Source organism: Equus asinus, chromosome 6 (genome assembly GCF_041296235.1).
Source record: "Equus asinus isolate D_3611 breed Donkey chromosome 6, EquAss-T2T_v2, whole genome shotgun sequence".
NCBI lineage: Eukaryota > Metazoa > Chordata > Mammalia > Perissodactyla > Equidae > Equus > Equus asinus.
Genome location: NC_091795.1, coordinates 61,941,279 through 61,962,946, shown reverse-complemented (window position 1 = coordinate 61,962,946; position 21,668 = coordinate 61,941,279). Strand labels below are relative to the sequence as shown.

The following is a 21,668-nucleotide window of genomic DNA, read 5'->3' as shown; positions in this document are numbered from 1 at the left end:
CTGTTCCATAAAGAATCTGTTGGGGTTTCAGAGGGGAGACAGGTTATTGCTGGTGGGGTTGTGTGAGTAGGTTTTATTGGGCAGAGATGAGGGAGAATGAGCCAGGGAATTGCATGGAGTGTGGTAGGTAGTATGAAAGGCGCCGTCACGGCTTGACAAGCCATGACAAGCAGTAATTAGTTAAGTATGATAGGAGGTTAGAGTGGGTGGGGTACGGAGAGCAAAGATAGGTAAGTTCTGAAAGGGAGAGTGGGCCTGGACCCTAGCGTTCTGGGCAAAGGACTTGAGACTTAATTCAGAAGGCAGTGGGGTTGTTGGAGAAGCTTTTGATCCAAGGAATGTCATAGTGATATTTGCGCACTCACAAAGTTAATCTGGCAAGAGTGTAGACTGCCCTGGAATGAGCAAAGGGGGGCTGAAACTACTGTGATGACAGTCCTGGTGTGCTATTATGGAGGCTTAAGCCTGGAGTTGTCAGGAAGATGCAAGGAGGGCAAGGGAGAGGGAGGAGGCAGTGTGGTGGAAAGATGTGGTGCAGTTGACAGCAATCAAAGAAGCAGATGAGGAACAGGTTTATAGGAAAGATATGAGGTTAGCTTTGTTGTTGTTTAATATTCTGACAGATAGGTTGGTGTGTATCTATTTACCTATTGGTGTGTGCATTTATAAATAAAATCCTAGACCTCTGGAGAGAAACTGATGTTGACCCTGTTGGGATGATGAGCCCCCCTGTTGGGAATGGTGGGAATGAGAGGTATAAAGTGCAGAGAGGCCTGTGCAGGGTCCTTGGAGAATTCTCCATTGCAGTGATCAGGAAGGGCAAGGGGCTGAGGTAGAGAGGAGGTGGGAAAATGGGGTGAGAGAGAAGCTGGGGAAGTGAGTGTTCAGCCTGGTGGTGCTGGTCCGTTCTACGCATTACTGTGCAGAGGGCAGAGAGAGTGATGACGGTAAAGGCAACTGGGTTTGGTGACTTTGAGAAGACTAGTGACGTCTGAGAGAAGTGCTTCTGTGCAGGGTGGAGGTGGACTCCAGATTGCTAGCACAAGGGTTAGAGGTGGATGGATGCTGAGGAAACAGGCAGAGACATGCTGTGTTTTGAGCAGTAGGAATGAAGGAGATAAGAAAGGATAAGAGCTCAACATTCCAGCAGAGTAAAAGAAAAGGTGGTGTGTGCAGCGGGTGGGTGAGGGCATAGAATTAAGTATGATATAAGTAAAGGGGAAGAAGTCTCTGTGGAGATAGTTAAACAAGCTGCAACAAATGCTGTTTTCGTAATGAGGTAATTTTGAAGAAGTAACAAGGAGGGGGTGATTGAGGGACTAGGGCCTGCAGGAATCAGAAGGAGATACTGCTAGGGGCCCAGGAGGAGGGTTAGCCGAGGGATCTGTGAAACCATAGACTCTGAGATCGGGGGGTGGCGAGTGTAAGAACCACTTCTGCCTTGGCTCTGGTCTTCTCGGCATTGTATGGGGCAGGCCAGCCCATCCGTGATGTAGGGGAGGAGAGGCAGAATGGTATTAGGAGCTTACAATGGAAAAGGTTTGGAGTAGATGTCATGGGAAGTGTGATAGGGACGCAGCAATGAAATCATGGATTGCTGAATGGCATTGAAGCTCCCCTTAAGCTAGGTAGAATATATTGTGGACTCTGATCTTGTTTTGTGTTAGCAAGAGCATCGCTGAAAATGATGGACCAGGCTGGGAAGGAAAACAAACATGACTCAACAAAGCCCGAGAGGAGAATAGAGAGATGTTGATGGATGGGAGAGCAAGCTGATGTAATAGAAATGGGGACATAAGAGAGAATTGGATGAGAAGGCATAGGGACTTTCTGAATCAGATTTTGGCATTGGGGTCATTCTGCCTGTGGACACAGGCAGAGGAGGGAAGGTCTGAGTGGCTGAAGTGGTGTGCAGAGATGAGTAGAGATGAAGGTCATTAAAATGCAGAAGTCAAAGAAGAGTGAGGCCGGGTGTTGGGAAGCCATCAGACGTTGAGAACAGACCCTCAGGTAGAGGGGAGGACTGTGGGAAAGAAACCAACCCAGAAAAGTTAGGATTGAGTCATTGGAGTCAGCAGAAGCATACAGGGATAGATTTTTGTGGTGTCATGCAAACAGTGATATTTTTGGATTAGTGTGGCAGCTGTGTATAGGGTTCCTTTAGAAGGGAGAATGACTGAAGATAGCAAGAACATCGTGAGCCTTTCTAAGTAATCTTGATAGGCCCCAAAGAAGTTTTTGAAATGATTCCTTAGAAACAAATACAGGGTTGGTTTGTTGTTCACCTTATCTTAACAGTCAAAAAAAATTAGAAGTATTACTTTGAGAAATAACTGATTCTATGTAAATTCAGTTATTCTCCTGCACTATGATTGTAGCTTTGATCATTTTAAATTCTTATGTAAAGCTAATTTTGCTTCAGAGCATTCATTATTTTGCAGTTAAGCTGTTTTTCTATAAAGGTAAAATGAGAGACTTAATGTACATCCGTTTTTGTTTTGTAGAATATAGTCAGTATAACGCTCTGAATGTTCCACTCCACAATAGGAGGCATCAGGTAAAGATGAAGTACTTGTTTTTATTTTTAGTGATCTGCTTGTCAAACTTTTCAGAAACAAGAATTAGTTGTGTGGCCCCCTGTTTAGTGCACTAAACAATTGTGTTTAACTTTTGCTTTACTTTCTTAATACATTTTTTTAAAATTGTTTAACTTGCTGTTTATTGAATTCATAATAATATAGATTTTTGCTTGCTCTCTTGTCTGATAACATTAGAACTGAATTATGGGATGCACTGAGTTTTTGAGCTTCACCTTTCTTCTGGGTTGGTGGACTTTGCACTTAAATGGTCTAGGTTAAGTGGAGGAGGTGTATTTGTCAACATTGGTGGCTTTCTAATTTGTTGAGATGGGAATATTAAAATCCAAGCCGGGGAGCAAAAGAATTTAAATTAAGGAATAATATTCTCCAAATGCGGACTTAATAAAGTTGTTTGAGGATAATAATTTGATAGTTGACTTTAACTGTATGCTTATCATTTTAAAGCTGAAGATGCGAGACATTGCTGGGCAGGCCCTGGCTTTTGTTCAAGACCTTGTGACGGCTCTTCTGAATTTTCACACCTATACAGAACAGAGGATTCAGATTTTTCCTGTTGATTCTGCCATTGACACTATATCTCCTTTGAATCAGAAGGTAAATTTAACTCAGGATACCTTTCGTTGACCTGAACAAGTAGAGAGGCGTGTTATTTATTTTCAGACCACTTCTGTGCATCAGCCAGGTACTGTGGAGGACATGGAAAAAACCCTCTAAGTCACAGTGTTTACCTTCGAGATAAAATATGGCAAACATGGAGATTCTTAAGAAATTTAACACTATGGGAGTTGTTAAAAGACCTTAGTGTGAGTGAGTGGTTTGGTCAGTAAGTGATGTGAGGTCATCAAGGAAGGGAGATTGCTGTAGGTGGTAGCGTCTGGGGAAGATTCTTTGGGGATTTGAATGGGCTTTGAAAAATGAGCAAGATTTGAATAGGAGGAGAGAAACAGGACAGGTGTTTCCCACCCCCACTGCTACCCCCCCAAGAGGGAAAAACATGAGCAAATCATGGAGCAGGAAAGCATAGAGAGTGCATGTTGAGGGGGTGGGGAGGAAGCAGTGAGCCAAGTGTTTTGGCTGAAGTGGGAAGTCTTCAAAGGGCAGGAATGGGAGGTAAGGATGAAAAGAGGAAAAATGGCTCCAGGCTCTGCAGGGACCCTGGGGGCAGGCCAAGGCACAGACCTGCACTTTATATATTTTGGATTGAGATTTTTTATAGCTTTTTGACTGGGGTGCGATATAATGAAAAGTACCACGTTGTTGTTGGAAAGGTTAATTTGCTGTCATTTTTCTCTCTTCCTGTTTGTACTCACTGAGTAACTTTTATCATTGGGTATGTTTAAAAGCAAAAAATCTGTGTAGCATAGTTGACTTTTTTCCTTCCTGCTGGGAAGTGGAGTAGGAGTGAAACTGCTTATCCAGTTGGGCCTCGAGGCATTTTCAAGGTTTGTGAGGTTTAGACAAAGAATAAGAAGAGGGTTAAGTGTCACTTCCTTCAGTCCATGTGCTTTTTTGGGGCTGGGCAAATTTTGCTCCTTCGTTTCCTGTTTTCTCCCCAGCTAGTTCTTAAAAAAGGGTTTTAGGTAGCTTGCAAAAGCACATTTAACTGAAAAATAAAGTAAATGTTAGTGAGTATATTGGTTATGTATTGCTGTGTAATAAATTACCCTAAAACTTAGTAGTATGAAACAATAAACATTTAGTTTATTTAGTTAGTCATTTAGTTATTAGTACATTTATAAACATTTAGTTTATCTCACACAGTTTCTGTGGGTCAAGAATTCAGGGTAAAATTAGCTTGGGGCTTCTGACTCATGATCTCTCATAAGGTTCCGGTCAAGGTCAGCTGAGGCTGCATTCATCTAAAGACTTGACTGGGGCTTCAAGGTGGCTCACTCACATGCCTAGTGAGCTAGTGCTGGTTGTTGGCTGGAAGCCTCAGTTTCCCATTGCCTGCAGCTTGCCATGGGGCTGCTTGAGTGTCTTGAAGATACAGCAGTTAACTTCCCCCAGAGCCAGTGATCCAAGAGAGGAGGAGGAAGCCACAATGCCTATTATGACTTGGCCTGGAGAATCACGTACCATCATTTCTGCCATATTGTATTGATCACACAGACCAACCCTGAAACAGTGTGCAAGGGTACCACACAGGGCAAAGAGTAGCAGGAGGCAGGGATCACAGTGGCCGTCTTGAAGGCTGGCTCCCACAGGGAGGAAATTGAGGGATCTTGCTATAGGCGTGTGTTCTTAGTGCCCCATAATGTGGCACTCTGAAATGACTCATGTCACTCTTCCTACTTACTTGATTCTTCTTCCCAACTTGTTTTTGTGCATCATGCAGTATTTTTGGGGTTTGAATAGTGTTTGTGGCCACAGATCTCATAAGTGCCTCTTAGTATAGCAAAGACTCGGATTTGAGTCAGACTTCTTGGTTCCTAGCCCAGTTCTGCCACTTTCTGTGTCCTCTTGGGCAATTTATTTAACCTCTCTGTGCTTCAGTTTCCTCATTTTAAAAATGGGGGATAGAATACCTACCTCACGGGTATGTATGTTTGAAGATTAGACGAGATATTCCATGTACAGCACTAAGAGCGGTGCCTGCACGTAGGACGCGCTCGATAAAGGCAGCTCTGAGCCCATCATCATTATGCCTTCCGCGTGGGAAGCCCTCAGGAGGTTCTTGGTTTTTATCATTCAGTTTTGATCTGACTCCACAAATCTGTTGAAGCTCATAAAAATTAAACTTTGGCCCTTTGAAATGCTCTTTGATATCACTGGGGGAAAAAGCTTTCAGAAACCTGGGTAGAAAAAACAGTACTGCAGCATTTTAATGTAGTTCTATTTTCTTTTACACTGCCTATAATAGCAAAAAGTATTTTCTACTCAACACTGGTTCGTTGCCCGTTACTGGAATTTTATTTTAGCTTGTTGCACTATTATGCCCACACAGTGAGAATCAGTTGTGTTACTCTTAACTTGTCTGAAACACTTCATTACTTTGAAGAATTCATTTATTTCTCAATATTTTACCTTTGGCTTTTGGCCTATGAAAAGCCATATGTGGTTTTTCTAATAAGTCTGTAATATTGAAGGAGATTCAGAAACCGTTTGTTAAAAGATGACCAGAGTGTTTGGACTTGTTCATAGAATCATAAAGGAGATGTTTACACCTGTAAGCTTAGAGTTCGTCTTCGTTTATAGCTCTAAAGATCAAAGCCCAGAGAGGTTAAGGAAGTTGCCCAGGGCTGTATATTTGTGTAGTTTGCAGTAGGGCCAGTTGAATCACATTTCTGCAAAATGAGACCTTACGTTTCTATACTGAGCAATTGAAATTTGAGCCATTAGATACTACTTAGATAATAGAGGTATTTCATATTTAGTGAAAATTAACTTTTTGCCTTTAAATTGTCTCAATACCTTTAGGGTCTTTTTCTGAATCTATTCTTCATACTCAATTAGTCCTTTGTAAATACTAAAGTATCGGTGACAGTTATAAAAAGTTTTTATATCCTCATTTTGATGATAATAACATTCCTGGAATTTCTTACCTCTGAACATTGTATACAGTAAAGGAAGCTGCCCTCAAAAGACTTGTTTTTAAAACATAAAGCGCAGATGCTGACTATAGTTAATGCTGCTGTATGGTAGATTTGAAAGTTGCTAAGAGAGTAGATCCTAAAAGTTCTCATCACAGGGAAAAGAAATCTTTTTTTGTAACTATATGAGGTGATGGATGTTAACTAAACTTGTGGTAATCATTTCACAATATATGTATGTCAGGTCCTTATGCTGTACACTTTAAGCTTGTACAGTGCTGTATGTCAATTATATCTTAATAAAACTGAGAAAAATGGGGTATAGAACACAAAAATTGGTCATACAGTTTTGATTTTCAAATCTTTTTTTTTTTAACTGGGACCCCTGTGGAGAAGCAATTGTTTAGGGAAGAAGGCCAGCAAACGTTTGCTGGGTTGTAGTGCAATAGCTCCTGCCTGTTTCCTCCCATGCCTGCTGGTTAATTACGTCGCCCCTCTTCTAGTTCCTGGTTTTGCAGTGGGACGGGGACTCTGAGATAGGACCTGCGCTTGTTAGAGGGCACCACCTCTGTGTAAGAGCCAAACTGCCCAAAAAAGGTTTCCAACAGAAAAAAAAGTTTCCAACAGAACTTAGGTTTATAATTCAGTGAATCCATTTACAAATGTGTTGACTTTTGTGATTTTCCAGTGATTTAACTCATAATTCCTTTCCTTCTATTTAGTTCTCACAATACCTTCATGAAAATGCATCCTATGTCCGCCCTCTTGAGGAAGGAATGCTTCATTTATTTGAAAGTATTACTGAGGATACTGTGACTGTCCTGGTAATTTTCTTCTGTGTTTTACTTCTGGAAGCAGGAGCTCTTCTTTGTCAAATAACACTATTAACCTTGAAATTGTTTTTCTTTTCCAGGAGACAACTGTGAAATTGAAAACTTTTTCAGAGCATTTAACCTCCTACATATGTTTTCTTAGGAAGATTCTTCCTTATCAGTTAAAAAGGTACTTACCCCTCGAGGCCAGGGAGCTTGGGGAATTGTGGGGTGTCATCTAGCCTGCTCTGGAGTTAATAAAGTAGTAATGTGTGTCTCTAGTGATCTGCCTGACCTTTCTGCGCCACAACCAATTTGGACTTTTCTGAAAAAGGAAAATTAAGGCTCAAGCAGCATAAACTGATATTTAAGAAAATTGAATTGTAGTCTCTCAGCTAGGGTTTTTTCAGTACTTCTCTGTCCAGTGGTTACGGCCATAACCACATAATGCTATGAACCTGTATTTTCAATGATTGTGAATGACACATTTAGTGAAAGAAATATTTCAGTTTTGGGTTATTTATTATTCTTTTGCTGTAAACAACTAGATGGGGGTTATAATAGTTAACTCCTATGTTTGAATTTATAATTCTTAGGTTTCTTTGAAATAGTATAGTGTTATTTTTATTATTGGTGATTTATTTAAATTATAAGCTAAAAACTTTACTCCAGCCCTCATAAGATATTTCAGTTAGTAACCTTAAATATTCCATCTTAAATATTTCTGGAAAGGCAAGAGAAAATAATTTACGTAACTGGACATTTGATTAGACTGCTTATACGTTTTGATACTTTTGGTCTAAAACTGCCAAGACTCCTAGTTCATCTAAATCTTTTCATCCTAAAATTTAGCCTTTTAAAAAGAAAAATAATCAAAGAATAATACAGCTGAACATAGGAGAAGAACATATATGTATTATAGCATATTGCAAAATAAGGTTTAGAAAATATGTAGATGAATAACATAAATATTGAAAATATGCAAATAGCTATAGTTTGTAAGTCCTAGTTGTAAGTTTGTAGTTGTATAGTTTGTAATAGGTTTTAGCTTTTCAAAAATATAAAGTTTCATTATTTTAAAAAAAGTTATTGTGTGTTAAGAGGCTTCTTATTTCCCAGGTCTAACCTAACAAAGTATTTCAGTAACTGAATTCTATGATTTGTGCATATGACAGAATTTTAGGAATCAGGAAATTATGACTTAAACTCATAATTATGAATTATAGTTTCATTCAGATCCTTATATGTTACAGTTCAATATAATTAAAGTGTTTTTGAAAATTGACTCTAGGAGTTGAACACTAAATTGAATATACCTTATTGATTTGGCTTATGTTAAAGAGAAGCTGTTTAAGAATCATTGCAAAAGTGGCATTTACTACTTGAATTAGTTATGCATTTTTATTTTATCTTAATTTAGTTTTTCACTATTACATTTTTAGAAACACTGGATAAGTCCTTTCTTGATCTAAGATTCCTATTCTTGGAATGTTCTGTCCCATGTGCTTTCAGCCCTACCTCATCAGGTATTCATGTTTTTAGGCAATTTTTTGGTCATTGGTTTAAATACCACTTTAATTGACAAGATGACATGTTCATTAGTAGTAAATGGGCCTAGTACTGAATGGAGCTGTCTGCTATAAATAAAGTAGACGAGGAGAAGTGGCAAGGTCAAGATTATGGATATTATTAATATTCTTGTGCTAATGACTTTCCAGCTTTATATAAAAAGCATTTTACTTGGTTACCTGCACATTTTTAATAAACACTGTTGAGTCCACATGTTTTCTTTTAACCTTATAATTAAGCTTTCCCAAGTACCATTTAAAATTGAACGCGACAAAATGTATTTTATGAATGTTAAGCATTTACTTTTAGATTTGAGCCTATAGATTGTTTTTTCCAATCTGTTTGGCTTTTTAAACTACATATATTGAACTACATATATTGAAAAAAGTTCATGAATGATTCTCTCTGGTAGTTCCTGTTTAATTAATTCTCTTTAGGAATTCAGTCTATTAAATGTCTTTCTCCTGAAAATATTTTTAAGGGAAATATTTTTGTGCTGCTCTTAGAATGGAAAGATAATGGGCAGCTGCCTTAATCTTTTCTTCCAATTACTCCTCTGTGCTATTGGTATTTGCAGCAAGCAGGTGTATGTATTATGATATAAAAAATGGAAGCTTGTAAATGAGATCAAATTCTTTTTTTCTTTTTGAGGAAGATCAGCCCTGAGCTAACATCTGCCAATCCTCCTCTTTTTGCTGAGGAGGACTGGCCCTGAGCTAACATCCATGCCCATCTTCCTCTACTTTATATATGGGACGCCTACCATATCATGGTGTGCCAAGTGGTGCCATGTCCGCACCCGGGATCCGAACTGGCGGACCCCAGGCCACCAAAGCAGAACATGTGCACTTAACTGCTGTGCCACCGGGCCAGCCCCTCTCAAATTCCTTTTTTTTCCTCCAAAATCTCTCTTTGGTTATGTTGTTTGAGAATTTAGATGGTTTCTTATAGCTAATTGAAAATCGTTCAGGATGCTCACTTTTAAAAAAATCTGCCCATTCCTAGTTTAGAAGAAGAATGTGAATCTTCTCTTTGCACAACTGCTTTAAGAGCCAGGAATCTAGAGCTGTCTCAGGACATGAAGAAGATGACAGCTGTGTTTGAGAAGCTGCAGACTTATGTCGGTCTTCTCGCCTTGCCAAGTAAGTGTGTTTGTTGCTCATGCTTCAACTTGAAGAGCTTAGAGTACAAGAGGCTGGAGCAGGAAGATGGTTTAGCTTGGTTGAGAAGAGCCTAGGATCTGGAATCACAAAACTTGAATTTAAATTCTCCAACCTCTTATACCTTTATGCCCTTGGGCAAATCACTTTACTTCTCTGTGCCTGTTTTCCTATTTATAAAATGGAGATAAATGTGATTATTAAGTTAAGAATGTACAATATTGAGTGTTGAAGACATGCATTAAATATATTTCCATTTCTCTCCTTCCTCTGTTTTAAACGGAGAGGAGCAAAGCATAAGACTTTGTAGCAACCTTTCAACAAATGCTATTTGTTTCTCTTTGGTCTAATTTGAAAGAGTATTTTCAGGTAATTGAATGGACCCCAGTTTAAATGATGTTTTTAAGGATGCCATGATTTTCCTGGTAGTGATTTGTTTGTTTTTTGTAACAGCTTTAATGTGATATAATTTACGTACCGTACAGTTTACCCACTTAAAGTACAATTCAGTGGTTTTTCCCATAGTCACAGACATGTAGAACACTACAGTGAATTTTGGAATATTTTCATCACTTCAAGAAGAAACCCTGTATACCTAACTAACACCCTCCTATTACTCCGTTCCACCCCTCCTCAGCACCAAGCAACCACTTGCTGTCTATAGATTTGTGTATTCTGAACAGTTCATATAAATGAATCATATGATATGTGGTCTTTTGTGACTGCTTTCTTTCACTTAGCATAATGTTTTCAAGATTCATCCAAGTTGTAGCATGTATCAGTATTTTATGCCTTTTTATTGCAGAACAATATTCCATTGTATGGAATTCCACATTTTATTTATCTACGCATCAGTTGATGGACATTTGGGTTGTTTCCATCTTTTGGCTCATATGAATAATGATGCTCTAGACATCTGTGAACAAGTTTTGAGTGGACATATCTTTTCATTTCTCTTGGGTGTGTACTTTGGGGTAGAATTGCTGGGTCATATATTTAACTCTTTGTTTAACTGGAAAACTGCCAGATTGTTTTCCAAGGTGACTGTACCATTTTACATTCCTACTAGCAGTATATGAGGGTTCTGATTTCTGCACATTCTCACTAATGCTTGTTATTATCTGACATTTTGATTTTAGCCATCCTACTGTTATTGTCTGACTTTTTGAAGTGGTATCTCATTGTAGTTTAGATTTGCATATTCCTAATGTCTAATGATATCAAGTATCTTTTCATGTACTTATTGACCATTTGTATATCTTCTTTGGATATAGGTCTATTCAGATCTTTTCTCTATTTTTTAATTAGGTTATTTGTCTTTTTAATTGGGTTATTGAGTTGTGAGAGTTTTTTATATATTCTAGATACAAATCCCTCATCAGATATATGATTTGCAAGATTTTCTTCCATTTTTCAGGTTATCTTTTCATTATCTTGATGGTATCCTTTGAAGCACAAAGGTTTTTAATTTTGATGAAGTCAAATTTATTTTTGTTGCTCATACTTTTGGTCAAATCTAGGAATCCATTGTCAAATATGAGGTCATGAAGACTTACCGTTATGTTTTCTTCTAAGAGTTTTATAGTTTTAGCTCTTACATTTAGATCTTTGATCCATTTTGAGTTAATTTTTACAAATAGTGTGAAATAAGGATCCAACTTCATCTTTTGCATGTGGCTGTCCAGTTGTCTCAGCACCATTCATTGACAAAACTATTCCTTCCTTATTGAATGGCCTTGGCACCCTTGTTAAGAATCAGTTGACCACAGATGTGTGGATTTATTTCTAGGTTCTTGGGTCTATTCTGTTGATCTGCTTGTCTATCCTATGCTGGTACCACACTATCTTGATGACTGTTGTTTTGTAGTAAGTTTTGAGATCAGGAAGTGAGAGTCCTCCTACTTTGTTCTTCTTTTTCAAGATTGTTTTGGTGATTCTTGGTCCTTTACAGTGAATTTTAGAATCAGCTTGTCAGTTTCTACAGAGAAGTCAACTGAGATTCTGATGGAGATTTCGTTGAATCTCTGTTAGTTTGGGGAGTTTTATGAGTTGAATTGTGTCTCCTCAAAACATATGTGAACTTCTAATTGCTATTAGAACACACTCACTGTGTGTGAGAACTTATTTGGAAGTAAAATCTCTGCAGATGTAATCAAGTTAAGATGAAGTCATACCGGTTTAGGGAGAGCCCAGCCAGTCCAATGACTGGTATCCTTATAAGGAGAGATTTGGAGATAGGGAGAGACACAGTGACACAGAGCTGAAGGCCATATGAAGATGGAGCCAAGGATTGGTGTTATGCCACCATAAGCCAAGGAACACATGGGGCCGAGAGAAGCTGGAAAAGGCAGGAAGGATTTTCCTCAAGAGCCGTTAGAGAGAGTGTGGCCCTGTCAACACCTTGATTTCAGACTTCCGGCCTCCAGACTGTGAGAGAATAAATTTCTGTTGTTTTAGGCCACCTTGTTTGTGATGCTCTGTTACGCCAGCTCTAGGAAACTAAACAGGGAGTATTGCCATCCTAACAATGTTAAGCTTTCTGATCCATGAACATGGTATATTTTTCCATCTATGTAGATCTTCTTTAATTTCTTTAAACATTATTTTGTAGTTTTCAGAGTGTCAGTTTGGCACCCTGATGCTTCTTCTGGAAGGGTTCAACCTTGGACGTGGGCACAGTCACCCTGGGATGACAGTGGTTTTGGCAGGGCTCTCTATCACTGTCTCATTTCCTAATCACACCCAGGTTTAAGCTCTACTAATTGCTGGCTGATGGCTGTCTTGTTTTCAACAATGCCGTGGGGGCGTAAATTGCTCCACAGACTGATCCAATTAAATTTGGGCTCCATTACAGGTGTAGTTATAGACCTAGTATATACCTAGCAGGTATAGTTTTTGAGATCAGTGTTTGAGATTTGTTCTGACACCAGGAGGGCTCTTCTTAGCTGTTTCTTTCTCTGGTTCTCTTTGATAAACCAATCAGCCTACAGTTTAGCTTGTATCTTTCATGAATCTACCAATTTTCTCTTGGCTTTCAGCACAAACTCTGTTATTTTTGAGAGCGCCTTTAGGCTTGAACTTTTTATCCCTTCTGTTGCAAATTAAGTCAGTTCCTTTGGGAAGGGATTCAGAGCTTTCTGTTTTAAGAACTGTTTCTCCCTTGGGCTAAATCTCTGAGCCATGGTGCTGGGGGTTGGGACAATGATGCACTTCTCTCAGAGTGACACCCCTGCATTAGTAGCTCAGTGCTTCACGGAAGGGGTGGGGCTGCAGCCCCAGGTCTATTTGGCTTGCCTCTTTCAGCATGGAACTCCTGTCGATGAGCTGGGGCAAGGGTGATCAGGGTCCCAGATTCTCCACAGCACCATGCCCAGGTGGATCCTCCATCTCACGAATTGGGGCTGGGTGAAAGAAGAGAACCTTTACTTCTTGGTCATACTTACCCAGAACTAGCCTCAGCAACAGGTACCTGGGGGCAAGATGAGAAATGCAGCCCTCTTGTGTTCCTGTGTTCTTGGCTGCACCAGCCTGGACTGGGATTTCTAGCTCACTGAGCTGGTAAGGGGAGGGAAGGAGTGGGTCTCTGTTCAAATACTACAGATTCTTACTGTTCTTACCGAGTTGTTAAAGATTTTTCTTGAATAAATGTTTCTTCATTTGCTATATACCATGAAGGTCATTTCCAGAGTTTTAAATGATTGTTTTTAAATAATTTTCTCCAGTTTTGCTGGGGAGTGGATCTGTGGAGCTTCTTATGCTGTCATGCCAGAGGTGGAACTCTGTGATGTCTGAATAATAGTGCTTTTAGTGATGTTTAGCAAATAATAATGAGTAGGGAAAGAATAAAGTGAGAAATGTGTTATACAGTAACAAGGTGACAATTCACAAAGACTTTTATTTCAAAAAGAATCATGAAAGACATAGTCCTGCTTAGCAATTTAATTTTGATTCTTAACCATTAAAAATATTGGTGAAGGGGCTGGCCCCGTGGCCGAGTGGTTAAGTTCGCGCGCTCCGCTGCAGGTGGCCCAGTGTTTCATTGATTCGAATCCTGGGTGCGGACATGGCACTGCTCATCAAACCACGCTGAGGCAGCGTCCCACATTCCACAACTAGAAGGACCTACAACGAAGAATATGCAACTATGTACTGGGGGGCTTTGGGGAGAAGAATGAAAAAATAAAAAAAAAAAAATCTTAAAAAAAAAATATTGGTGGACTTGGGGGATGCAAATCAGTTAGATGTGTCTGTGTTTATCACCATTATATCTGAATGTGTCTGCAATGATTTTAAGAGCCATTGTTTTCAACCTATCATGAGCAGTCTTCATTTTCTCTCTTCTCAAAAGTAGAGGGAGATGGTGGGCTGTCAATTTTTCGGGCGAAATCTTCTGGGAAAATGCTTAAGTTTGTGATTTTGGTTTCCTAGGTACGGAGCCAGATGGACTCCTTCGAACAAACTACGGTTCCGTCTTAACAAATGTTGGTGCTGCTCTGCGTGGACTTCATGATGTCATGAAAGGTGAGGCTTGAAAAAGAACATAAATAAGCTTAAACCCTTCATCCCACTTTCTCAGATCAGCCTGAACGAGATTTAAACAAATACTGCCAAGGCTAATAGACCCCAGATAAAGGCTTAGTAGCATTTGGCTTATGTTGAAGTGCACAGCTCACTGCCTTCTGCTTTTCCCATCTGCTTCATTTCTGAAGGTAAACAAAGTGCTGAAGAGAAACCCTTATGCACAGTATGTTAGCCAAAAATACAGTACACTGACTTAAGGCAGGTGTGTGAATTTTATCGAACCAGACATGCTATTCAGAGGCACTGAGCAAAATACTTTGCACTTGTTAGAGCCCAAGCAGGAAGGACTTGAGGAAGCCAAGGTTTAAAGTTCCCAGAAAGAATGCTTCCACCATCCTGTGCATTTTTATGTTTAAAGTGCCCATTTTAAGTCCTGTTTTGATCAGCAGAGCCTTAAGAAATGAAGGTCTGTTTTTAAGCTCTGGTCAGTTTTCTTTTTTGTTTTTTTTTTTTTGAGGAAGATTAGTGCTGAGCTAACTGCTGCCAATCTTCCTCTTTTCGCTGAGGAAGACTGGCCCTGAGCTAACATCTGTGCTCATCTTCCTCTACTTTATATGTGGGACGCCTACCACAGCATGGCTTTGCCAAGCCGTGCCATGTCCGCACCCGGGATCTGAACCGGCGAACCCCGGGCCACCGAAGTGGAATGTGCGCAGTTAACTGCTGCGCCACTGGGCCGGCCCCTCTGGTCAGTTTTCAATTGCTAGTGTGCCTCTAAGGATATAGTCTGCTGAGGGGCATTTCTTATGCTTCTTAGTATGTGATTCTGAGTCCTGACTATCTTCTCTATAGCTCTGCATGGCTTCTAGGCTTTCTCCTTGTTTTCGTTTTGAAAACTCTCAGGGTAAGGGAATGTGGAGAGAGTGGGAGCAATTATTGAGAACTATTGGAAATAGCCCAGGTTCCTAGATTATTTATTGTGGTTAGTTAACAATTAGTGACCAATTACTAGTTTGACAGAAAATAATAAGGTGGGTGTATTGGGGGCTCTTCTGTAGCATAGCATATAACGTATGGCACTGGGAGTCATTCTTTGTCTCAGCAGTATTACCCAGCACCACTTACCATTCACTCTGGAGATTGGCCCTTCTTGTGGTTTATCTTCAATTATAAGGAACTTTGGAAGTCGCTGTACTTCTGGAGGTAGCTCTGGTTGCAGAAATTACAGCTCGGATAGACAGTCTTGGTGGCTGGTGACAACAGTCAACTCCAGCCCTGCAGAACCTAGTCTGGTCTGTAGAAAAACTAAGGGCCTGGTGCCTTTTTTCTGTGCAGCTTTTGGTTTGGGGAGCTCAGACTTAACTGTAGTCCTCCATTCCATGACCTTACTTAACCTGGAACTAGGCCATTGGAACCACAAAATAGCTCTGTGGCTACAGGCTTTTTGGTTTTGTTTTCTAAATTTTCCTTTGCTGATATTATGATTTTTTTCCTGCTAGAGTTTTCTCCAGATTTTCTATAAAGGAGGGGTTAGAGCTAGAGCTATCATTGAGAGGGGTCTTAAAGCTTCATTTACATTAAAAATTTGACTTTATTTCTATTTCTATTTTAATTAATCCAAAATATACAAAGTTTTTGCTTTTGTTCATACATTACATAAGATTGAGAAGATGCCAAGTGGTCCAAATCAAAAAATGTTGCTGTTATTATTTGGCATGAGCTGTTGGAGATTACGGGAGGATTAGAAGCCCCCTAAGCTTTGCTTTGTGTCTCCACTTGCTTCTGTCCTTCAAAATGAACATAATATAAAGGGAGAATGTTGGGAAACATGAAGGATGGTTGGCAAGCAGATTATGGCATCCTGTTGCCAGGTTTACAGATCAAATCTGTCTTCATACCTAGCTTGGAAGACTATTCTGTTTCTCTCATGAAAACTCAGAGTGAGCATTAACTGGCATTAACAGAAGAAACTTGTTTATAAGAGGACTCTTATTTCAAACCTCTTACTTCCTGTTTTGCCATGAATATTTCTTGATCTAAGTTGGAAGGAAGGAGGAAAGGAAGGCGGGCAAGCAGACAGGCAGGTCTCAGTGTGAAAAGAGAGATAGGGATTTATAAAAATATGTATCCTACATGGAATTAAAATGAGAGTGAATTCGTCTTTTAAGAAGTGGCATTCTAAGTGAAAGTTGTTTGATCTTTAGTCTCAAGTCTAGAGCAGGTAGACTCATAGGAAACATAAAAGAAAAATACATCTCTAGTCTAGGTCACATGATTTCTTTGTTCTTTTTGGAGTTAAAATTTAATGTCAAGGAATACCCTAAATAATTAAAATACTTGGACTCAATAAAGAGTAAACAGTTGGATTAGGAGAATTATTATAGTGGAACTACAGTAGCATTGATCCTTTAGAAGCCATATAAGTGTTTTTAGTCTTGTACGTCTTTCGTGAGTCAATCACCTATCAATCAACCAAGCTTGCCTACCGACCAAGCCGTCTTATAGCATTGTATGCTTCCAGTAAAATAGTGAATAAAACTTTCTGTGGTGTGTAGGAAAAAAACATCTGCTTTAGAGGCTGTGATGTTCCGTATACAAAAATGTTCAGCGTTCCGCTTGAAGTTTTATTCACTTGGATATCTTATGAATATATAGAAGATAGTCATCTATTTTAAAAAATATATTAGAGGCTGGCCTGGTGGTGCAGTGGTTAAGTTGACATGCTCTGCTTCGGTGGTCCAGGATTACAGGTTTAGATGCCGGGTGTGGACCTATGCACTGCTTATTGAGCCATGCTGTGGTAGGTGTCCCATATATAAAGTAGAGGAAGATGGGCATGGATGTCATCTCAGGGCCAGTCTTCCTCAGCAAAAAAAGAGGAGGATTGGTGGTAGATGTTAGCTCAGGGCTAATCTTCCTCAAAAAAATAATATATATATTTATTAAGCATAGTAATTTACCAATTAGTTGGTTCCTTCACTGTGACAACTGTACCATAGTAATGTAAGATGTTAATAGTAGGAGAAACTGGCTGAAGGGTACACAGAAACTCTCTGTAACTTTTCTATAAATCTAAAACTATCTTAAATTAAAAGTTTATATATATGTATATAAAATACCTCAATTCCCTACTTTTAAAATTTTATTAAAAATAATCTCATTCATAAAACATGGTAAATTTGTGTTAAAATATCATGATCATATCAAGTAAAATCTCAAATACCATTTCTTTCTAAAGTCTTTTAATTGTCTGTAGTCTAAAATCAACTATATTTCTTGATTCTGAATAAATGAAATTCAATGCATGCACACCTGCTATAGAAGTTAATTTCCACATTTTGTGATTTATTTTTGCTTCTGTTGGTAATGATAATTAATGCTGTCGTAACTGAAGTATTCTAAAAAATCCAAAGGATGCTGTACTATAAACACTTTATTATTTCAAAATATAATTACCCTTTCTTATAAACCAACGTTCCTAGTAATTCTCCCATTTTCCCTTAATTCCAGGACAAAATCATATTTCTCAGAGACCCAGAAAACCCCAAGCTTAGCTGTTTGGCCAGTTTCATCTACTGCAATTTCTCTCTTTGACGGTTTTACATCTAAGCCTCTCTTCTGTGCTTTTCTAACCACAGGTCTTTGTTGTAATATTCTTGGCCTGGAGGCACTAGCACGTGAAGCCAGATACTAGAGGATCCAGTCCTTATTTGGTTGTGCAGACATTTCTCATTGTTAGGTGGGGTGTGTACTAGCAAACTAGCTAAGGTCCAATAAAGATTGTGGGGCACCTGCCTCTGTTGGCTGTTCTGTTCCAGCCTCATGGTTTGCTTATATAAATACAAGATAAATTCTCATTTGTGCCTGCTGGACTATCAAAACAGGGTTTTTAACTGGTAAATACTCGTCAGGGTTATACCCAACACTAGGAGAAGGGCTAACTCTCAAAGGAGGGAGAATCAGACCCACAAACTGGTGGCTGTAATAGAGACACCAGGATGGTGTTCTTTCAACATGGATTTGTGACCTAATTGATATGCAGCACCGTCCTTATATTTGGGACCATTTTTTGTCAAATTTACTTTGTAAATCTGTAAGAGTAGATGTGAGAAGTTAATGGACTGGTTGTCTGTATGCAACTTGTATATGTATAGTAATGAGTTTTCATTTGATTGCTTTTATAGATATTTCCAAACATTATAGTCAAAAAGCTACAATAGAACATGAACTTCCAACAGCAACACAGAAGCTTGTAACAACTAATGACTGTATCCTGTCGTCAGTAGTAGCATTAACAAACGGAGCAGGAAAGGTAATTTTTCTCTGGTTTATATTGAGAATAAATTCAATTCTTAAATATGCTCCTTTTTTTTTTTCTGAATGACATAGGAAAATTGATCAGTGAAAGGATTTTGAAATATCAGGCCTTTTTGTAAAATAAAGTTGTTTCCCTTTTCCTCCTTCCTGCCCAATATTTAAAACAATATGGTAGTGAGTATTCAGCATTTATGAAAGTAAGTGGATCACTCACTATTTATCTATTTTTTGATATTTGATGATTTTAAGATTCTATATCATCTCAATATAGATTTCTTGTGTATATCAAAGGTCTGCTGTATAGAAATTGGGACTATACATAAAAAGAAAAAACAATAAAACCTCCATTAATATTTTTTCCTCCTAATTTTTTGTTCATTCATTGGTAACACTTAGATCTTAAGTTCTTTTAAAGTGACTTTAAGATGTGCCTTTTCATTGAAGTCTTAATATTAAATAATGATCATTTGGATCATTAAGCACTTAATTATTATTATAAACTGACCAAAGTGCGGTTTCTTTAAAAATCCAATCTTGGATGTTCTGGTTTCAGCAGATGTCACGTTCTCAGAATGTCTGTTCCTGTGGCCATCATTAATGCCTTTAACAATTAAGACTTGTCTGAGAACTACCCGTTTGTATATAAAACCAAAAGGACTGTATTCAGGACTGTCTTAGCCCATTTATTTCAGCAGACTCGACATAATTTCTCAAGGAAATGCTAATCTCCATCAGTGTTTATGTACTATTATTTTTCTGAAAGGTTGACCATAATAGGAATACATTTTTTGCAAGTGTCTTAAGTTAGTAAGAGATGATCATAGATCATGTTAGATATTCAATGTCATCTTTCCCAGACTTAGACTGGTCTTTGTGACGCTTTGCTATAGTTTGGGACCATAATTAAAAGGTGTTCTCTTTAGGTTCTGTCAGCTCACAGATCTGTGCCTAGAGGATTCCTGAGCCAGAAGATCACCCCAACAGCCCCCTCTTTAACCTTTCATCTACAGGCATGCCAGAAGCTTCCTGAGGATAATTCTAACTTGGATTCAATTCACAAAAATTCTGGGAAAAGAAAATGTTAGCATTTTACAAGAGTCTGTGCATTTACCACCTTTTATGAGAACTCCGAAATAATGTAGACCTGGATCCTTCATAGCTTATTGTAGATTTGCTTTGCCTGAAACTTTAAAATGTTGTCTCAAGGAAAGGTATTTGATCTTCATTCTGAAATTTTTATAAATGGTTTTTAACTAAAATAAGTATCTGAACTAATGTTAGTGGCAGCTTAATACTTAGCTAATGTGATTTGATTAAACTAAATTTTGTAGTTTGTAATTTTAAAAAACCCAGCAGGAGAGTGTAACGTTTACATATTGAAGAATGCTCACCGTATACTACCGCGACCTGAATGCAAACACCGGGCATGTGATTATCCACGTCATTCACAAGGAATGTGAAGCTCCAGACTTTTAGAATCCTCATTTTCTTAAATACTACCGAACATAGAATTTCATTTGACATAGTGAAATATTAATGAAAAATATAACCTTTCAGACCATTAGTGATTTAATTGCTTGTTTTCTTGGGCAATTTTTGCCAAGGTAGACTACTTTGTTTATAAGTCACTTTTTCTTATTTATCGAAATAGGATATTCTTTAGAGTATCCAAGACTTTAATTTTTCTGGCTAATAACCTTCTCAGACATTTTTACTTAATATCACCATTTTATGTAGCACTGTAGAGTCAAAATCATGGCTCAGCAAAATTACAGTCATGGATCTTTGTGGCTGCTTACATAGATTTAACAAATGTTAAATCTGTAAACGACAAAGGCTTCTTGAATTTTTGGTCTTTTTTCTATTATATTTGTAATTCACAAATTGGGATTTACAGAATTAAATTTAAGTGGAGATAACATATTCAAGATGCTTTGTCATGTCTTACATTGGAAGATGAAACATTCAAAGGTAAAATATAAATGGAATGTGTAAGTCCAAACATGGATATTTTGAGAGCAGTGGCAGAAATTAATGAGGTAAACAGCTGATGAACATCGTCTACGGAATAAATCACAATTAGTCTTGGTTTGCAGGAAGAATAAGAATTGTCTGTATCAGGACACCTCAGAAGTCTGGTCTCAATGTTTATACTGGTATCGTCTTTTTATTATAAATTATTGCCCTAGGTATTCTCCTCAAATAAATAAATGTGGGCTTTTGGGCAGGTGTTGAAATTTCATTTCCATTCTCAGCATCTTTCACTTTGCTCCCAAAACTATTAGATATATATATTTTAGATATATTATCGGAAAACAAAAATCTATCTTTTTGTCACACTTTGTTTAGATTGCATCTTTCTTCAGCAACAATGTGGACTATTTCATTGCTTCACTGAGCTATGGGCCTAAGGCAGCAAGTGGATTCATTAGTCCTCTTTCAGCTGAATGCATGCTACAGTACAAGAAAAAAGCTGCTGCCTATATGAAGGCATTGAGAAAGGTTTGTGAGTTGCTATTAACATTTAAATCAGAGGAAAAGTCAGGAATAATTCCAGAGAATGGCAAGAGTTTTTCCATAGTTCATATTTAGATTTTACACTGGTGGGGGCACAGGTGGTTGGTGGGTGTTGGGGGCGTCTTTGGGGAGGAGGTGGTGACAGAGACCCAAACCTCACCTCTTATATGATATACGCATAGGCCATGTTGGACTCATGTCCAGAGTGCCCAGTAGAATGTCTGAGGTGAGGCAGCCAGGCAGCCAATAAGTATTACACTGCAGAAATCTTAGACTTGTAGGAACAGAAAAAAGTTGAAATACATGTATAATTTTTGTCTGAATATAAAAAGAATACACAGTCATCACAAAAAGAAATCAGAAGATACAGCAGTACCTGAAGAAGAAAATTATGATCACCCCAAATCCTACCACCCAAAGGTAGCTACTCTTAACTTTGTTAGAATGTATCTGTACCCAAAAAAATTTTAATGAATGTGTACACTCACACGCGTGCGTGAGCAAACACACACACACACAAACACACACATATATATGCTCTAAAAAGCAAAGTGTATTTGGATACATATACTGATACATATACTATTTTAGAGCCTAGTTTTTTCCTCTTAATGAATGGTAGATATCTTTATATATCTA

General features: G+C 38.4%; 1 protein-coding gene across 2 annotated transcripts in view; it reads left to right on the top strand.

The window, feature by feature from the left end:
* The window catches only part of PPP1R21 (protein phosphatase 1 regulatory subunit 21), a 58,065-nt gene that overhangs the window by 20,824 nt on the left and 15,573 nt on the right, over positions 1–21,668 (top strand). For both annotated transcript variants that reach the window (XM_014847922.3, XM_070512138.1), the window contains exons 8-15: positions 2,505–2,557; positions 3,045–3,194; positions 6,856–6,957; positions 7,047–7,135; positions 9,520–9,656; positions 14,103–14,195; positions 18,380–18,507; positions 20,862–21,014. In XM_014847922.3, coding sequence (XP_014703408.1) covers positions 2,505–2,557; positions 3,045–3,194; positions 6,856–6,957; positions 7,047–7,135; positions 9,520–9,656; positions 14,103–14,195; positions 18,380–18,507; positions 20,862–21,014 — 905 coding nt within the window. The remainder of the gene's footprint in view (positions 1–2,504; positions 2,558–3,044; positions 3,195–6,855; positions 6,958–7,046; positions 7,136–9,519; positions 9,657–14,102; positions 14,196–18,379; positions 18,508–20,861; positions 21,015–21,668) is intronic.